This window comes from Lagopus leucura, unplaced genomic scaffold (genome assembly GCF_019238085.1).
Source record: "Lagopus leucura isolate 7727_CA_CO unplaced genomic scaffold, USGS_WTPT01 Super-Scaffold_100001, whole genome shotgun sequence".
Lineage (NCBI taxonomy): Eukaryota > Metazoa > Chordata > Aves > Galliformes > Phasianidae > Lagopus > Lagopus leucura.
Genome location: NW_024962262.1, coordinates 100,335,834 through 100,355,213, shown reverse-complemented (window position 1 = coordinate 100,355,213; position 19,380 = coordinate 100,335,834). Strand labels below are relative to the sequence as shown.

The following is a 19,380-nucleotide window of genomic DNA, read 5'->3' as shown; positions in this document are numbered from 1 at the left end:
ACTGAAAGGAACTTGAGGAGTAAAGAACTGAAGCTGGGCGGGTCTGGGGCAGGGAAATGAGTGAGAAGGAAGTTAGTCATGAGAAATACAGCAGCACGAAGTAATTGTATTGAGTGGCCTTGGACAAACAAGGAAACATGTAAGCTTCAGAAAAAGAGCACTGCATGGCAAGAGAAGTGGTGTAATTCAGGTGAGAGAAAACGCTGCTGGAAGATTAGCTAATGAATATTTACATATCTGAAAAGACTTTTATTAACATTAATTTGCCCTAAACTAGGATATAACCGCACCATAAAGTCTATATGCCTCTGTATGTATATGTATCTGCATCTGTGCTTACTGACTGTATTAAGAAGTTACTGATACAGTAATACATTTCTGTGAGGGGGAGGAGGAGAGAAAGAAACTGAGATCTCCCTATTTGCAGGTTGGTGTAGTGAAATAACTCCCAAACACATTTTGAACAGGGAGAAAATAATGAAGGAAGTAAGTTCAATTTAAAATTAACCTCAGTTCACCAGTGATGCAGTGCCTGTCTATATAAGTAAGTACATTCAGTGCTTGATGAAGTGATATGTGTCGGGGTATCGATTCAGAATTAATTGGCATTCGATTCCTTCATTGTTACTTGATTGTAAGGATGGCAAATAATCTATCTAGCTATTTCAGTGTGTTTATATGTTTTCATCTCTCTGTGTGTACACGCACGCTATTGACTAAATTGTAAACAACATCTCTGTTAAATGGACCAAGAATCATCTAAAAGTTAGGAACTTGTGAAGGTTTTAACATGGCTGTGCAACTGTAAAGGCAGATACAAATTGCATTTCATAAGCCATTAGACAGTAACATAATATGCTGTATTTTTATCAGCGGTGTTTTTCACAAATGCTACCTATAGCTTTGGTCCTTTGAAAAACCCTTAACGTTTTTTCTGTCCTGTCAGAGCTTTTGCTTTCACAGCATTACAGAGTATCAGTGTCAGATTTGTAACTGTAAAAGGTTCATACTAGGGTTTTATACAGGTTCAGTTCTTGGGAGTACCGACAAAATCAGAGTTCAGTCAATCAAAAAGGTATAGCATGGGTGGCACTACTAAAAGTGGCCTTTGATTTTGGAATACAGAAAAGAAAGTCAAAGGGAAGAGTACGCCTGTGTCTGGCATCCAGACTTCTCGTATTCCTTCTCATTAGGGGCTTCAGGTTAATGTATGCATCTTTTTTCATTTATTTGTTTTTGTTTTTGTAATTCAAATTTTTATTCTGCAGACTATCTATGAGAAATAATATTTTTTGTGGCATCCTTTAAGGAGGAATGTGATCAATATGATCAAGATGTATGTTAATATTTCAGAAAATATACTAGGTCTTGTCTGCATCAGAAAAAAATATTTTTCTTTAAATCACCACTCAGTTTCTGTGCTATTTCACAGTTCTGTAGTCAGAATTTTCTCAGGCTGCACAAATAAATTTGTGGTTTTTTGTGAAATTATCTAAGTTTAAACAAAGCTTAGCACCTTGAAATTTTGCATATCTCCATTGATGTAGTGCCAGTTTGAACTAAACTTTCTATAAAGGCACAGCAGTGCAGAGTGCTCTTCACTCACATTTCTCAGTGCAGTAGTGGCTGCTGACTTTGCTTGTTTTTAATTCTCCCTTGAAAAGGAGTCAGGTTTGCTGTAAGTAATTCACCAGCTCAGATTGCGGCACGGATTATGTTATTTGCTGTTCTCCCCATGGTTTAGCTCTTCAAAACTTGTCCTGATTTTCGTTCACTCCTTTATATGCTTTATTAGGAGCTAGCCTAGGTCTGATGTTCAGATACCACTTCTAATTTTGGATCAAGTAAAAATATTGAGTCAATAAATTATTTATTTAAAACACTACCTTCTTATAAAACATTATGGCTGCTAGCTGGCACACAAGGGAGTTGAAGTACCAAATAGTTATAGCTGAGGAATTATCAAAGCAAATACAGCAAGCTGCAGAATATTATTGGTAATCTCTGTGCAGGACAGTGGTGAGGCATTCCTGGTATATTAAGAATTGATCTGACCAGTGAGAATTTCCCAATCTGAACAGCTAGAGATGCTGCTCAGACTAAGCAGCTCAGAGGTTCCCTAAGGTGAATGATGAGATGGCTCAGTGGGTCAGGAAAAATTGCAAAGTTGCCACAATCTTTCAGGCTACTGGAGAAATTGTCACTAAAGTCTTCTGAAAGCAGAAGGGACAGGACATGCAGTCTAACAGGTGCAAAGCCATAGACATATATCCTGGCATCAAGTTGTTAGATGTGAGACCTATCAGTTGTTTTTTTATTTGTTTTGGAAGCTACTGCTAAGCAGAATTGTCAGTGTTACAGGGAAGAAATGTATTTCACTGTTTGCTTTTCCACAGTGATTTTCTTTTGCAAATTTCACATTCAATGTCTACAACTGCCAGGTTATCTGAAGCCCAGACACTGTGGTTTCACTGCCATTTTGGCATCTGCCATTTTCTAGTAGTTCCCCTCTCTTTTGACTGCATGGCCTGAGCTGTGCACTTGCATATCATGTCTGTCTAGGCCACATTCAAAGGTCATATAAAAGAGAAATAAAATAATAAAAGCAGTACAAAAGTGGTGACTGAACAGGCATGAGATTATGGTTCTGCTCCTGCAAGAAATTAAATAGAATCATAGAATGACCTGGGTTGAAAACAAACATAATGCTCATCTAGTTTCAACCCCCTGCTATGTGCAGGGTCACCAACCAGCAGACCAGGCTGCCCAGAGCCACATCCAGCCTGGCCTTGAATGCCTCCAGGGATGGGGCTTCCACAGCCTCCTTGGGCAACCTGTTCCAGTGCGTCACCACCCTCTGTGTGAAAAACTTCCTCCTAATATCTAACCTAAACCTCCTCTGTCTCAGTTTAAAACCATTCCCCCTTGTCCTATCACTGTCCACCCTTGTAAACAGTTGTACCTTCTCCTGTTTATATGCTCCCTTCAAGTACTGGAAGGCCACAATGAGGTCTCCCCAGAGCCTTCTGTTTTCCAAGCTAAACAAACCCAGTTCCCACATCATAGGAGAGGTGCTCCAGCCCTCACATCATCTCAGTTCCCCTCCTCTGGACCCGCTCCAAGAGCACCATGTCATTCCTGTACTGGGGGCTCCACCCTGGACGCAGTACTGCAGATGGGGCCTCACAAGAGCTGAATAGAGGGGGACAATCACCTCCCTCTCCCTGCTGGTCATTGCTCTTTTAATGCAGCCCAGAACACAGCTGGCCTTCCAGGCTGCAGGCACACACTGCTGGCTCATGTCCAGCTTCTCATCCACCAGGACCCTCAAGTCCTTCTCTGCAAGGCTACTCTCAAAGAGTTCTTCGTCCAGTTTGTATAAATACCTGGGGTTGCCCATGGGCCCATTTCTCCAGCCTGTCCAGGTCCCTGGCTTCCCTTCCTTCCAGTGTATTGATTGCACCATTCAGCTTGGAGTCATCTGCAAACTTGCTGAGGGTGCACTCGATGCCATCATCTATGTCACTGATGAAGATGCTGAAGAGCACAAGTCCCAAGACCAACCCCTAAGGGACACCACTTGTGACTGGCCTCCACCCAGAGACAGAACCATTGATCACAACTCTTTGGCTGCATCCAGCCAACCAACCTCTACTCCATCAAACAGTCTGTCCTTCAAATCCATGCCTCTCCAATTTGAAGAGAAGGATGCAGTGAGGGACCATGTCAAAGGCTTTGCAGAAGTCCAGGTAGATGACATCCAGCGTCCTTTCCCCATCCACCGATGCTGTCACTCCATCATAGAAGACGATCAGATTGGTCAGGCAAGATCTGCCCTTGATGAAGCCATTCTGGCTGTCTCGGATCACCTCTTTGTCTTGTACGTGCCTTAACACAGCTCCTAGGAGGATCTGCTCCATGATCTTCCCAGGCACAGAGGGTGATGCTCTGCAGCACGTAATTCCCCTGGTCTTCCTTTCTGCCTTTCTTAAAAATAAGAGTAACATTTCCTTTTTTCCAGTCACTGGGGACTTCATCACGGCCATGATTTTTCAAATATGATGGAGAGTGGCTGGGCAACCACATCACCCATCTGTCTCCGAACCCTGGGATGGATATCATCCAGTCCCATGGATTTATATACATTCAGTTCCACGAGGAGGAATTGGACTTGGACTCGTTTCACTATTACAGTGGGATGGAATTCACTCCCCACACTTCACCTAGAGTTTCAGGGTCCTGGCAGATATGGGAAACCTGACCACCCGTGAAGACTGAGGAAAAGCACTCATTGAGTACCTCAGCTTTTTGTATATCAGAGGAAGCCAGCTCCCCATTACCCTTCATCAGAGGGGGAACACTCTCCTCGACCTGTCTCCTCCTGCCTACATACTAGAACCCCTTCTTGTTATCTTTCACATCCCTTACCAAGTTAAGTTCCGTCTGTGCCTTGGCTTTCCTAATCCTATCTCTACACATGCAGACAACAGCCCTGTATTCCTCCCAGGCTACACAACCCTGCTTCCACTTTCAGCACGTTTCCCTCTTTTCCTTCAGTTTTAGCTGCAGGTCCTTGCTCAGCCATGTCAGTCGCCTGCCTCCCCTGCTTGACTTCTGCTGGAGGATGGAGAGCAGTTGCACTCAGCAGGGTGTCCTTAGAAGAGTTGCCAGCTCTGTTCTGTACCCTCAAGGACAGTTTCCCAGGGGATCCCACTCAGCAGTTCCTTGAGCAGCCGGAGTTTTGCTCTGCTGAAGCTCAGGGTCCTGACTCTGCTTTTTGCCAGGCCTGCATTCCTCTAGATCACAAACTTCACCAGGACATGGATGGACACTATAGCCCAGGCTGCCTCCAATCTTAATCTCTCTAATGCTCTCCCCCACATTGGTGAGCACCATGTCCAGTAGGGCTTCATCTCAGGTCAGTCCATCTAATACCTGAACTAGGAATTTATCCCCAACAGACTCCAGAAATCTCCTGGGTTGTCTGCCACTGCCATGCCACTATCCCAGCAGATATCTGAGTAGTTGAAATCCCCCATCAGGACAAGAGCCCATGAGCATGACACCTCCTGCAGCTGAAGCTAGAAGGCCTCATCAACAGGCTCCCCCTGATCAGGTTTGCTACAGGCCACCTCAGTCACTAGCTGCCCTTTCCTGGACTGATCCATGATTTTAACCCACAAGCTCTCAACCTGATCGTGGCTGTTTCTCAAGACACAGCTCTTTGCAATATATCCACTTCCTAACATAGAGAGCAGCTCTGCCACCCCTCCTACCCTGTCTATCCCTTCTGGAAAGCCTGTGGCCATCAGTCAAAGTAATAGGAAGTATCATGATTAAAAGATTTATTTTGTTTTATTAGTCAGGCAGTATGCTAGACTGAAGTAATTACTCAGGTGTTCTTTACCTACCTTTTGTCTCATGACGCATGCCCTGTGCTTCCATGAGCACTATAAAGACAGTATGGACTTGAAAATGACTGACAGAATAGGAAAAAAATGTACCTGTGGCTCAGTTCTGACACGAGGAATAGTATTACAATACAGCTTTAGACAACATAGTTGTTCACCGTTCTGGGAAGTGGGAGATCCATTTTCCCTGCTTCTGCTGCTGAATGTATACTCCTGCCACTTCCTCAAGCCTGTGCTGGCACTTGTTAAATTGCTTGGTGACAAATGATAGGAAACTACTGCGGTAAGTATTACCTGTACTGGCATAGAGGTTTGAATCAGTTTACCATGTGATCAGATGCACTGCTGAGAACAAAACAGCGTGGGAAGAGAACAGAAAGGAAAGATACCTTTGCCTGGTTTTGTAGTAGTGAAGCCTTAATTCAGCTTGACTTCAGTCACAAAACCTCAGTGTCCCTTACTGGGCCACTGAACCAGTTTGTACAGACCCCACAACTGACATCTTTTACTTACTTACTCCTGAGCTGATGTTGTTCATTATGCTTTATTTAAATTACCAGACTGGTAGAACAACTTGATGAACAAACAAATATGACTGAAAACGAAACACCACCTTTTTCCACCAGTGTTCATCATATTGTCAGATGTTCACTGTGGAGAAGTAAGCAGTCTGTATGAGCCAGATATGGGAGCTAACTCACTTGGCACTATCAGCAAAGGAATAGCTGTTAAACTGCTCCATGCACAATTTACTCAGTAGCCTCCTAGTATCAATTTGCAAACAGTATTGACTGCAGGATAGCCTCTGCTAAGGTTTTACTTTATCTCTTACAGTTCAAGGGCAGTTGCTTCTGATATTTCTAGCCATGACACTCTTGGATATATATTTAGCTTGGACATGGAGCTTTGGATTCAGGTATTGGTCAAAGAAAGGCTTGACTACCATTGTTGTTACAGTCCATATGGAACCATGTGGTACCTCAACATTGTTAACGATGAATTGAGCATTGCCTTGCAAGTCACTCTATCGCTGCCACAGTAAAATCTATTACATCTCACTGGATTTGTTTCATGAAAAACCTGTTCTTGCACTCTGAGCCCCGAGGGGGCCCCCAACTGTTCTGGGAAACAGGAAAGCGCCTTTTCAAAGCTCTTCTGCAAAGAACTTTGCACCCTCTATTGTGAAGTTCTTCACAAAGAACAAGTTTCTGTTGTTCTCTTGTGTTGAGAAACATTGTTCTAGAAAAGCTAAGTAGTATTCTGGTCAGTGTATGAAGGGGAGGTTTTCAAAGCCTGAAACCACCAAGAAAACACTATTATCTTGATCTTTAGCATTCTGAAAGAAGAGTGGCCAGATACCATGCTTTTAACCTACCCAGTTATATATATACATATATATATATGTATATATACACACATATACATACATACACATACATACATATTCTTTTTTTTTTTTTTTTTAAATCAAGCTGTTAAAGTCACATTGATGTGCTGCACAACAGAGGATCTGGTGAAAAAAGTGCATGTCTAAAAAAAAACAACAAAAAAAACAAGGGAAATTCCAGGATTTGATTGAACAACAAAAAATGAGTTTTAACAGAAGGAGAAGGAAATCAGAATAAGTTGAGATAAGCTCAGGCAAGGAAAGCTGCATGTTAAAGCAAATATTTTTGGACATTAACAAGATAAATGAATATTCAAGAATTCCAAGGAGTAGATTTCAGTATGTTCAAAAAAGTACTAAAAAAAAACAGTGGGATGACTAAATAAATGTTTACTTGTAATTATACAAACTTCCCAGTGCAAATTCTAAATTGAAATAATACAGGCTATGTCCTCCAGGTTGAGACAGCATTGATCTTATCACAGCATAAGACATAGATGAAGAAGATAGCACTTCCAGTAAGATCTAAAATTTTGAACTTCTTAAGATATTCTTCTTTCTGTTATCCTTTCTTCATACTGAAAAGCTACCTTATGGTGAAATAACTATTTGAGCACTGCCAAGATGCTTTTTGCTGTGGGGTAAGCACACATCTGTAAATTAAAGAAAGTATATATATTAGTTCCACATAAAATCCATGGATAACTTACAGATGTAAGATGTAAGATGTGGAGTCCTCAGTGCAGGAGACACACAGGCCTGTTGGAGTGCATCCAGAGAAGGGCCACAAAAGTGATACATGGAATGGAATGCCTCTATTACAAGGGCAGGCTGAGAGAGCTGGGTCTGTTCAGCCTGGAGAAGAGAAAGCTGCAAGGTGACCTGATAGTGACTTTTCAGGTATCTAAAGGGGAGCTACAGGAAAGAAGGGGACAGACTGTTTAGAAAGTCCGTGGTGATAGAACAAGGGGAAAATGGTTTTAAGCTCAGGAAGGGCTGATTTAGGTTAAATATAAGGGAAAAAAAGTCTTTTGAATGTGGCAAGACACTGGAACAGGTTACTTAAGTGTTGGGGTTGATGTCCCATCCCTGGACACTACCAAGGCAAGGCTACATAAGGCCCTGTATAACCTGATCTAGCTAATGTGTTGCTGTTCATTGCAGGGCAGTTGGACTAGAGGGCCCTCAGAGGTCCCTTTCAACTCTAGTGGTCTTATGAAAGTCTGTGCAGCACCACAGAGCCTATTCCTATCCTGTAACTTCAGTCCTCAGTAAAGATATTATATGTACTGTAGCAGTGTGGCATCTTCTAAGACTTTTACACATTCTCCAGAGAATGAACAAAAACACAAACAGCTTGTACTGAAAAACAAATTTCTACAAGGATACTTTCCCTTTGTAGTACAGAACAACCAAAATTCTACCTCAAGGATGTGTTTTGCAGAGCCTGCAGCTGGTCTGCAATCCTGGCACAGCAAAGTCAATGTCATGCACTCATGAGTCTAACCCTGCCTGAGTGAGGTTGTACTTGTGACAAGTATATATATATATATATACATACACACACACACACACACACATATATATAAATATCAATCAATATAGATATAGATATAGATATAGATATAGATATAGATAGATATAGATATAGATATATCAGGAGGCTTTGTAGGTGCAAGTTGCAAGTGCTAAGGGATTAGTACAGTGACAGCTGAAGTTATACTGGAAATGCATATGCTTGCACAGATTGTGTTTTTCAACTGCAAATGCACTCCTGTAGACAGCAGGAATCCCAGGTGTTGTAATTAAAATAAGTTATAGACCTAGCTACACAAAGTTGTCAGTACTAGAAAACCTTAATGATAAGCATTTTTTTTTTCTTGTGTTAGTGGAGCAATAGCTGGAGCTGTGAAAAGTATTCTAGTCCAGAACAAACATTCTGTATACATGTTTCTGATTGTTATGGATCAGAAGATAAAAGGCCAAGTCACTCTGGTATCTAGGAAAAGCCAGATTCTTTAAATATAATTGAGTTAGTGACTGTGAATGTTTGTGCACATGCCAACCTTCAGGCTTGAGATACCAAATTACTTGTTGTAATGCCATAATGTAATGGAAAGTACAGCAACAATAGGGGAGCAGCACAATCCTAGGCTCCAGCAAATAAAAACAACCCAAATGCAACAGCGATAGGCACAGAAACAAAGGAAGAAAAACTGCTTACCTTTAGAAGGCCTCTAGCACACAGAGATCTCCAGCAAGATATCCTTGTTTCCACTGCCAACCCTTTAATGAGGACTGGGAAGGGGTGAATCCTGGCTCTACCCCTTCTGGTCACTCAGGTGCATGCTCCCTTGGGTTGACCCTGCCTTCCTACCAGGTGCTCAATTGCTACTCTTGTGTAGTACTGCAGAAGAGGCTTAATCTTAAGTTCTCATCAGGCGTGTAGTCTATGGTTCATGGGATTTGATAGTGGATATTCCATATCATTCTCTAAGCCTTGAAGTCCCTGTGCCTCTTCTTCACACTACCTCTGAACTTAAGGGGTGGAAATATTCATATTCTGCTTATTAATTGTTTAATAAAGCATCCTTCTTACTCATAAATTTTATTAATATTCTTCATATCAGCTCAGAAGACAGAGGTTCGAGATCTGATTGCTTGTAATTGAACATGGCAGGAGATGTGAAAAGATTCACACGCATGCTACTGGAATGCAACAGCAATGACAAGCTGTGTGGTAAGATTCACTTATTCCTTTAGGCAGTATTTTTCCACATAATGAGCAGGAAGGCCAGCTTTGCTAAAAAGGGAGCAAGGTCTTTCCCCTTCTCCACCTACATCCCATGCCACAAAAGAGGATTTGACAGTAGAAAGTTCTGTATCCTGTATCCCAGCCTTTATAGCCATCTTGGATTATTTCTACTTTGAATTACACATAAAAATGAGGTTAAGACCTCATAACATGGTCAGTAAAGATTCTCTTCTGCTTTCTTAAGGACCAATTTTGTGAAATTTCCATGGTCACTGTGTCATCTTTGAAACTGAAGTAGTGCCTTGTCCCGTGCAAAAATATTACCACCTCCAAATCTGGGGAGAGTCTGTTATCTGCAACTCCTTATTAATGGCAGTGTCTTTTGATCAAACTCCAAAGCAGGTGATCATGCCCTGTTTTCTTTAAATTGCTCCCTATATTTTTAATTGAAGAAGCTGAACCTGTGATTTCACTGTTGTGTAGATTTTAGATGGCATAGCAATGGTCAACTCTTCCCAAAGCCCTTCTATCCCTCTGCCAGGGCCAGATACATTTCAGTGGTGGGTGATACACTCATGACTAAAGTTCCTTGTCTCTGTACTAAGTCATCTAAATAAGTGAATAAGGCATCTGAATAAGCACAGGTGTCCTAGTGGCTTTATGATGTTTAAAATTTTCAGCACCTTTGTGAAGCAACATTTGAGAAACAGGGTTGCAGCACAAGAAAGTGTTCAGTTGCTATTCTAAGAAGCAGCAAGTGGACGGACACAAACACACACTCTCAGTTGGAACAGTTGCACCTTAAGCAGTTTATTACTGCTGTGTTTTATAGAACTGGTGCACTCTTGGCAATGCTGCACACAGTCCTCAGTGCAGTGCTCCTTTAATTCCCATTTTCTTTATCTGCTTATAGTTGTGCGTGAATATCAGACTGAAGTGATTGTTGTCCCAGCTCTCCTTGTGGGTTTTTTTGTCATTCTGCTAACTGTGATCCTTTGGCTGCATTGCCGAGGCTTGCGAACAAGAACAAAGCGGGAGGAGTCATCATCATCTGGACAACAAGGTAAACATCACCATTTTAAAACTGAGGAAAGAGTATTGATTTCAGTAGCCCTAAGTCAACAGCTTGAGTTGTTAGGCAATAACAACTGTTTTTGAAAACCCTGGGTGGTATTCATCCATCTAGAGAATGTAAGAAAACTGGGGAACCTTCATTTGTCCAACTTCTGTTAGCAATAATAGAATCTGTAGTGCTGAGAGATCTGAGAAAACCTAAACCAGCATACTATGAAGGTACATAAACAAGTGATAACATCACTCAAGAATTGCAAAGTATATTTATATGATAGCCTTTATGGATTCTCCTGCAAGCAACAGGGATAATTACAAATGAAAGTTTGTATATAATAATTTTGGATATATATCACACCTAGTTATCCCATTTATTTATTATCATTTATGAAATTTCATCTTAAGCTGATTTATCCTACTTCCTATGGGGACAACAGAAAACAGAACAAGGAGTGGTGAGAAGGAGAAAGGGTTGCCATTACTGCAAGCGCATGCTGCTATGTTGAAATGAAACTCTAGTTCTGAACTGATTTTTTTCCATACAGGAAAAAAAGCCTATGTTAAGGGAAGTAACTGAAAACCACGATAAGACATAGATGGGAGCACTCTCTGTGTATCTCTTTCATAACTGACAGTATCAGAAATAGCGTTGCCAGCAGGAGCAGGGAAGTGATCATCCCTCTGTACCCAGCACTGGTGAGGCCGCACTTCAAGTACTGTGTTCAGTTTTGAGCCCCTCACTACAAGAAAGACACTGAGTCCCTGCTGTACGTGCAGAGAAGGGCAACGAAGCTGGTGAGGGGTCTGGAGTACAAGTCTTATGAGGAGTGATTGAGGAAACTGGGAATATTCTGGAGAAGAGGAGGCTCAGGGGAGACCTTATTGCTCTCTGCAGTTACTTGAAAGGAGGTTGTGGTGAGGTGAGGATCAGCCTCTTCTCCTATGTAACTATTGATAGGACTAGAGGGACTGGTCTCAAGTTGTGCCAGAGGAGATTCAAGTTGGATGTTAGGAAAAACTTCTCCAAAAGAATGGTCAGGTGCTGAAGTAGGCTGCCTAGGCAGGTGATAGAGTCACCGACCCTAGAGGTGTTCAAGAAACACTTAAATGTTGTACTGAGAGGCATGGTTTAATGGGAAATATTGGTGGTAGGTGGACAGCTGGACTTGATGATGTGGGAGGTCTTTTCCAATCTTAGTGATTCTATGATTCTATTATTCCATCTGGTAATAATAGAAAATGGTAATAAAAGAAAATGGCTGTTTCTTCAGCACAAGAATCAATTACAAATGTGCCTTATCCAGGAAGAAAGTTTGCATAGTTAAATCCAGTAGAGATCTCCAAACTCATTCTTTCTTTTTGTCAATTAGAGAATGAGATGAAGTCCTTTACCTCTTCCAGATCTGGGATCAGTAAGATGCAGTAGCATTTCTTTCCTTCCTCCTGATTTCCAAAAATAGCGTGGACCAAAATCAAAGAAAAAAGAATAATTGGCATTGCCACTTACTACAAGGGTTCATGTCTGTTTTTGTGTTTCACATGTATTTGGTTTTGCCAGCGAACAACAAGAACCAGCAGGAATCCAGTTCACAAGAGAACCACTGTATACAGCTGAGTGAGATATCTACAGAGATCCTGCTAAGTTCTGCATCCTTGACTCTGAAAGAACTGCAGATACCACGGGAGAAACTCTCACTAGGCAGTCTGCAGATAGTAAAACATGGCCGTAATGGGAGCTTCTACAGAGCAAAATTGGAAACTGGGAACTCAGGGAAGACTAAGAGTGTCATATTGAAAGCCTTACAAGGTAAAGCAAGGAGAACTCAGTTTGGTATAGATCTGTGTGTCAAAGACATAAAGTTGGGCAGAATTTTGTAATCATTACTGGCCAAGGTCGAGCTGTGTTCAGTAACATACTAATATGTTAACTAGTCCCCTGAAGTGGCACTGTAGTAGTATCAAAGAAGACTGCTGTCATTTCAAGCTAATTGCCCTGTTCTTTGCTGCTTCCTGTTCTTTGCTTCCTTCAAATTTCTTTGATTGTTTCAGATCTGGTTAGTCCCCAGGAAGTAAAGGATTTCCTGGGAAGGATTAAATTCCATCAAAATCTTGGCTATCATGAGAACCTGGTTGAATTGGTTGGATGCTGTGTAGATCGATTCCCACTTTATATGATAATGGAAGATGTATCTCTTGGTGACTTACTAAAGTTTCTATGGACATGTCGTAAGGTGAGTAAAAAAAAGTGATGATAGCATATCTTCTTCAAATGGCTCATTTCCATATCTGTGTGTAAGTCATAGAAGATTCTTTTCATCTCTTCATGCATCCAGCTGTATCAGTCTAAACCATTTTCATCCCCAAAGAAGTTCTGAACTGGAAAGAGCCAGTGCATTTCTAAATAGGTGTGTTAAAGTTTGGAGAAGCTGACATTTTGTAAGAAGTCTGACTTTGCAGGCCAGTGGAATTCTTTGAAGGGTTAAGCAGGCATTGGGAAAAGTGGTACACTGATGAATACTTTTTTCCCAAAAGTTTTAAATGGAGGTTCTACTCTAAAAGCTTTTAGAGCAGCAGAGTAGTTTTGAAGATGGGGAGAAAGTCTTTGAATGATAACTAAATGATTAAAAGACAACAACTGGAATACAGGCGAGAAAGGTCAGTACTTGCACTGGAGGGAGTCACCCATGAAGCTTTGCTAGGAAATATACTAGGACCTGGTGCTTTTCAGTGTGTGTGTCAGTAGCCTAGCAAAAGAGTTACAGGTGAGGTGATCATGATAGGTGATGAGAATAGCAAGGGCTTGAGCATTTGCAGAAGAACCTTTCTAAATTGAGTGACTAATCAATAAAAAGAAACAGATAAAATTCAGCATAGCTAAAACTAAATGATACACATGTACGAAAGCAATCTTGACTTAACGTACATAATGATGGCCTATTGCTGATGAGAGGTGAAATCATGGGACTGATTCTATGTACACATATACTCTCATGCAGAAGTTAACTGAAGAAAAAAAGAAAACAGACATATTTAAAATTAGTAAGAAAGGCATAGAAACAAAACACTATTATGTCTCTGTATAAATCTGTCTTCCACATCTGAAATTTTAAATACAGAGAGATTGCTTTCTGTTTTGTTCAGCAGAAAGACAAGGTGGTAACAAATAAGGCTAGTAAGTGCCATGGTCAAAGGAAACTAGTGGAGATAGTTCGTCACAAAATGGGGATTTGACTAATGGAATTCCTGTTCACTGAGTGCTATGGATACAGAAGCTTTTTACAGGTTCAAGACGAGACTTAATAAATTAATGGAAGATAAGTATGAAGGTTACTGAACATGTTGAGATCCTAACCATTTTGGGAAGTCCTTAGACTGAAAATAACTAGGGGCAGAAGGCTACTTAGGAAAAGCAACATATGCTTATTTTGTTTTTTCTCTCTGACTTGGGTATCCAGCCAGGGTCACACTTAGAGGCAAGAGAGTAAGAGATGGGTTGATAATCTCATCCCAGATACTCATTTGTGTGTTACAGGTGTGCTTTTCTAATTTGTTACAGTTCTTTCACTCATGTATGAATTGTCATTTTCCACTGTCATTCTGCTCATTTTTGTCCAAGCTATTAAATTATTTTCCATATTTCAGTTTACCCACCAGTCTCAGCTGTCCTTATCTTACCCAACATATCATCTATCGTGAACATCGCCCATTCATATGCCCTTATCTTTCAGTCAGTTTATGACTAATCTGTGAAATTAGCCAAGGAAGCTAATTATAATTAGCTATATAGCTAATTATAGCTATATAGCAATTATAATTACATAATACTCATTTTATGAGATTGAAAGGAGACACATTCGCCAGCACCTTACATCTGTAACTCAATGTCTACTCTTTTGTCTCTAGGATGTAATGATAGTGGATGGTGTCCCCTACGACCTCACTGAAAGGCAAGTATACGAAGTTGGACAACAAGTTGCAGCAGCTCTGGTAAGTCTGCTCAGATTTGCTCATTTTTTTGCTTCTTGTTTGATTGTAACACAAGCTCACACTTAACTTAGGCAGTGAGGATGCCATTTGTTAAAACTGAGCCAAATATATTTGTATTGATTTGGTGGGCCTACACCTCTGTTCTGCACTGTGGAGGATGGGTGCAAACTCATTAAAAATTTCTGCCAATTAGAATTACTTTTAAAATGATCATAGTCTCTTCCTTTTCCAACTTTTTAGGCTTACCTTGAGCAGAAGAAGTTGTTCCATGGTGACATCGCTGCCAGGAATGTCCTACTTCAGCACAACTTCACTGCCAAGCTCTGTGGTTTTGGGCTGGCTTATAAAGCTCATACATATGGTGCCAGCTCAGTCACAGAAATGGTGTCAGTAAAGTGGCAGGCACCAGAGCGGCTTCTAAAGGACCCCCCTAGCATCAAGGCAGACATGTATGATTTTATTTCTGAACTAGAATTTCGTCTGTCTGTCAAACCTGGCTTTTTCACTTCTTTATGTATCATTATTTCATGTCCTGAAGTTCACAGCAAGACTTAACTGTTCTCACCACAGTGCTTAACTTTTCATCTCATACCTTCTCATTTCTGCAGAACACAACTAATCATTTGTATGTGTTTAAGCTAGCTAGCTTGCTGGAACAGAAACTACTATTGCTTTGTTTTCTTTTCTTACAGATGGTCTTTTGGAATTCTACTGTATGAAATGATTACATTAGGTAAGAAAATGTAATAAAGAAAAAATTAAAATATAGACATTAGCAACGAATTAACAAAACCAAAAATGTGAAATTTAAGAACGCAAAATTGAGGCTAATTTAAATAATAAGTGACCTGTTTTTTTTTTCTGACATGCAAAACTCATGACATTTGTTTTTAGGTCTTCTGTCAGTGTGAACTGAAAGAACAAGAGAATAGATTTTATTAGGCAGAGATGTCATTCTTATAGTGAAGCTGCTGTCTGTGACCTTTACCTTATAGCTTTTCTGCTGTTTTCTCTCTCACCTTCCAGGTGATCCACCATATCCTGAGGTCCGACCTTGTGACATCTTGCCATACCTGCAGAGACGAAACATTATGAAACAGCCCTCAAGCTGCCAGCAAGCCATGTAAGCCACTCATTTTATGTACAGTTGAGATACTCGCAGAGATAAATGGAAATGCGGAATGCAAAACTGCATCTTAAAGAAGATTTCTAAGTCTAGACTGTACAAAACTGCATCTTCATAGTTGAGAGGACTTGCTCTCATGCCTGCCACATCTTACTGGGTTCTCCTGCATGAAACTTCGACTGCCACTCTTACCTGCTTTGAAAATTGTTCTTGTTTCTGCTTTCTTTTCTGCCTTTAAATTTGGTTGCTCCACTGCTTCTCTGCAAGGTACAGGACTATTCTAGAGTAATCATTCTCCTGTAAGTGCTGAATGATCTCTGAAATGAACGAAGCAACCACAGGGAAGATATGAAGCATTGTGTTTCTTCTTGTGAAGACTTTTAATGTTATTATTTTTTTTAATATTGAGGCTTTTTCATCGGTAGGATACCCAGTTGCTGTTTCAAAAGGAAATATCAAATGTAATCATTTCAACTTTTCCCATACTCAGAGATGGCATCCTGGCAAACAGCTGAATGCCTGCCTTTTTCCCCACACATTATTATATAGTTACAGGTTTTGCTGAAAGAACTTTCTATGAAGCAGAAAAAAGAGGAGGTCTCTAGATGTTTTACATATGAGATAAAATTTTTGTTGGCATTTTTCATTTCCAGCTCCTCTCTACTTCTTCATCTTACAGGTACAGCATCATGAAGTCTTGTTGGCAGTGGAATGCAACTGATAGGCCTTCTCCGTCAGACCTGATCCAGAACCTACAAACAGCTATGAAGACCAGTAATGACCAGAGAGTTCTGCAGGTTCCTGAGCTGGTGATGCCTGAAATCTATGCTGATATTGCTGGTGTTACAATGGACAGTTTAGTGAGTGACTATACTGTACTTTGAAGGACTCTTTCTCATATTAGTAAAAGAGAGGTCTCTATATTGCCTATTCAAGACACTTGGCAAACTCAGAATGTTTATGTATATACTTCAGATCTGTCCTCCACACTTGAAATAATGAACTGGTAAGTAGCAGTACTTTTAAATCACCCTGCTGATACCATTTTGACAGTGGTCATTTTAAAGCAAAATGGATTTAGGAAGCTATAGAAAATGCAATGAGGAATTTGAGTTTTAGGTTTTTTGAAATCTCTATCCATTTTTCTTTCCCATGAAACTGCATCACTTGAATATTCAGAAGATGAGGTGTCCAAGAGGAATACGCTCTTGGGCACAATCTTACTGGAAAATGTGGACAGAGTAGATAACAGAAATGGATGGCTTCCTGTCCTGCCAACAGTTTACAGGCTGGTTCAGCCCAGTTCTGTGACTAGCAGGCTGAGGGTACCCACAGACCCATGTCCTGGAACAGGGAAAAGGGTGGGGAGATGGGCCTAAAAACAAACAGCGACAGTAATCTGAGGAGAAACAAACTAATTTACTAAAAATGATATAAAAATGCAAGATAACACGATATAATGTAATATAATACAGTGTAATTGGAATTGAGGATAATAAATCAAACAAAATGAGAGTGTCTAAGAACTGAAGGCCTTACTCTAAGTAAGCTAAGGCAATACAGTACCTGCAACAGAGATGAGCCAGAAGATCAAAAAAGAAGGTCCCGTAAAAACTGCAAACAGTTTTTATTTTTCCCTCTGAGTAGAAAACAGTAACAGAACAGCAAACAGTTTTTTGGGAGATGTAGTTCCTCTCTTCTGGGACAGGTACCCAGAACTGGAGCATTAACTCTTTAACTCCCAGTACACTACATGATGTTATGATGTGGAATACTGATAACAAAAATCATAAAACCATGACACTGTGCATTATTTTCACATTTGCTAAAGGCCTATGTGATTAACTTGCATTATTGCCTGTTAAGTGCTCAATAAATGTCTGGGATCTCTCCAAAGCTTTGCATGAAAGAATAGGCACTGTATATTTTAAACAAAATAAAATGCTTACATATCTGTGACTACAGAAATTTTTAAATTGAAATGATGCATCTCCACATAGAGCGTGCTTTTTCTGTGGTAGTGATGAGATTGAGTGCATACTTGTTACAAATGGAAACTGCTTCAGTCATAAGGGAGAAGCAACAGTATGTTTATTGAAATCATATAGTGATTTAGCAATGCTTGATTGTAAATAAGACAGTGATTTAGATGGCAGAGTACAGTGACAGAGATGTCAAAGTACACTTAATTCTTTACCGCATAAAGGATAGGGTTATACGACTCATCCAGAAGACCTTCCTGTTGAGTCATGAGGTTCATAGTGCAGCCCTTTGCTTTCTTAACACCTTGAACAACAGAGGTAAAGAGCCTGGGTGCAGCTGCATCTACTGCTAGACCCAAACTTGGTCAAAGGTTTACATCTAAGAGCTTGTATGTGCACTGTCAATCTAAGATACAATCTTAACAAGGGTAACAAAGCTTACACAAACTATTAATCACTTACTGAAGTTCTGTATCAGCAAGAAGACACTTGTGATCAGGATGTAAGGGATCTTTACAGCAAGTGTAAACTCAAGAGCTGTCTCTGCTCAAAGGGAGATCCTATCATGCAGCTAGCTGCCATGCAGAGAGTTCAAGGCTTGCTTGGCTGCTCACTATTTGTGGGATAAGATGGTTGACTCATAGCTGTATTTTTTGCCACATGCTCATCTGGCCCTCAGCTGTTGAACAAAGTATCTGCCATCAGTTCTTTCAGCACCCAGTTTGAGGCAGATTTGTGTTTGTTATCTGTCTTAGCAAGATTCTGAGTGTAACTAGTATTGTGCTTGCTATCTGCCTGAAAAGGCCCTATGTGTAACAGTCAGAACGAAGGAGGAAGTTGTGGGAGGGCACACTATAACGATACTCCAAGATAAAAGGAATATGATCCCATCCTTATCACAGGGAAAAGTTCTTACTGACCTCAAGTTCTCAGGAATGGTTCTTAATTAATCATTCCTTTGAGCAGAACAGGTCATTTGTGCTTCTTTTTTGAGTTGCAAATTGTTGGGTTAATAAATATATATTTTCTTTTAAGGGAGGAGGATATCTGGTCATAGTTACAACAGCTATTGTGAAAATAGCGTGGAAGTAGTAGGAGTACACCAAAAAAGAAAGGCTGAATTACAATAAAACAGCATATGAGGAGGATAAACATGCATAGTGATTGTGTGGGAGTAGACTGTAGACTATACTTATCTCTGTGATGACAACTTTGGTATAAAACTTCTGTACTGAGGATGCAGGTATTTGATATTACCTTCTTAGCTACCATATGACAAGTGTGACAGCATGTAGCATTTTGTGAATATTGTGATGAAAACACAGCTGATGTCTAAAGGAAACAAGTCAACCAGCCTACTGAAAGAAGATGTCTATTGTGCTTGGCTTGCTATGAAGAAGAGTTGCATGGCATATTCTAGCTGCAAATGGCATTAGCCTTCAGCATTAATCACAGGAATTAGAAACTGAAAAATTAGAAAAAGTGGAGCTAACCATTCATGCAGGTAAATGTCATCAGTATACTTAGAGATAAATAATTTTGCAGTTTTGGTTTATAAAAAAAATCCTGTACTGTGGAGAAAGTGTTCTAGTTTTGCGGATGAACCACCTAGGACCCACAGCTATTACAGAAATGAAATAAATATCTTGCCTCTCTGTGTA

General features: G+C 40.4%; 1 protein-coding gene across 4 annotated transcripts in view; it reads left to right on the top strand.

Moving 5' to 3' along the window:
* Positions 1 to 19,380, top strand: part of STYK1 (serine/threonine/tyrosine kinase 1) — a 25,062-nt gene extending 5,682 nt beyond the window's left edge. For 3 of the 4 annotated variants that reach the window (XM_042867221.1, XM_042867220.1, XM_042867222.1), the window contains exons 2-10: positions 9,429 to 9,538; positions 10,467 to 10,616; positions 12,183 to 12,431; positions 12,674 to 12,855; positions 14,528 to 14,611; positions 14,852 to 15,060; positions 15,304 to 15,344; positions 15,638 to 15,734; positions 16,417 to 19,380. In XM_042867221.1, the coding sequence (XP_042723155.1) occupies positions 9,472 to 9,538; positions 10,467 to 10,616; positions 12,183 to 12,431; positions 12,674 to 12,855; positions 14,528 to 14,611; positions 14,852 to 15,060; positions 15,304 to 15,344; positions 15,638 to 15,734; positions 16,417 to 16,621 (1,284 nt within the window). In that variant the 5' untranslated portion in view covers positions 9,429 to 9,471 and the 3' untranslated portion in view covers positions 16,622 to 19,380. Of the gene's footprint in view, positions 1 to 118; positions 191 to 9,428; positions 9,539 to 10,466; positions 10,617 to 12,182; positions 12,432 to 12,673; positions 12,856 to 14,527; positions 14,612 to 14,851; positions 15,061 to 15,303; positions 15,345 to 15,637; positions 15,735 to 16,416 lie in introns of those variants that run through there. The other variant, XM_042867224.1, reaches the window with a different exon arrangement.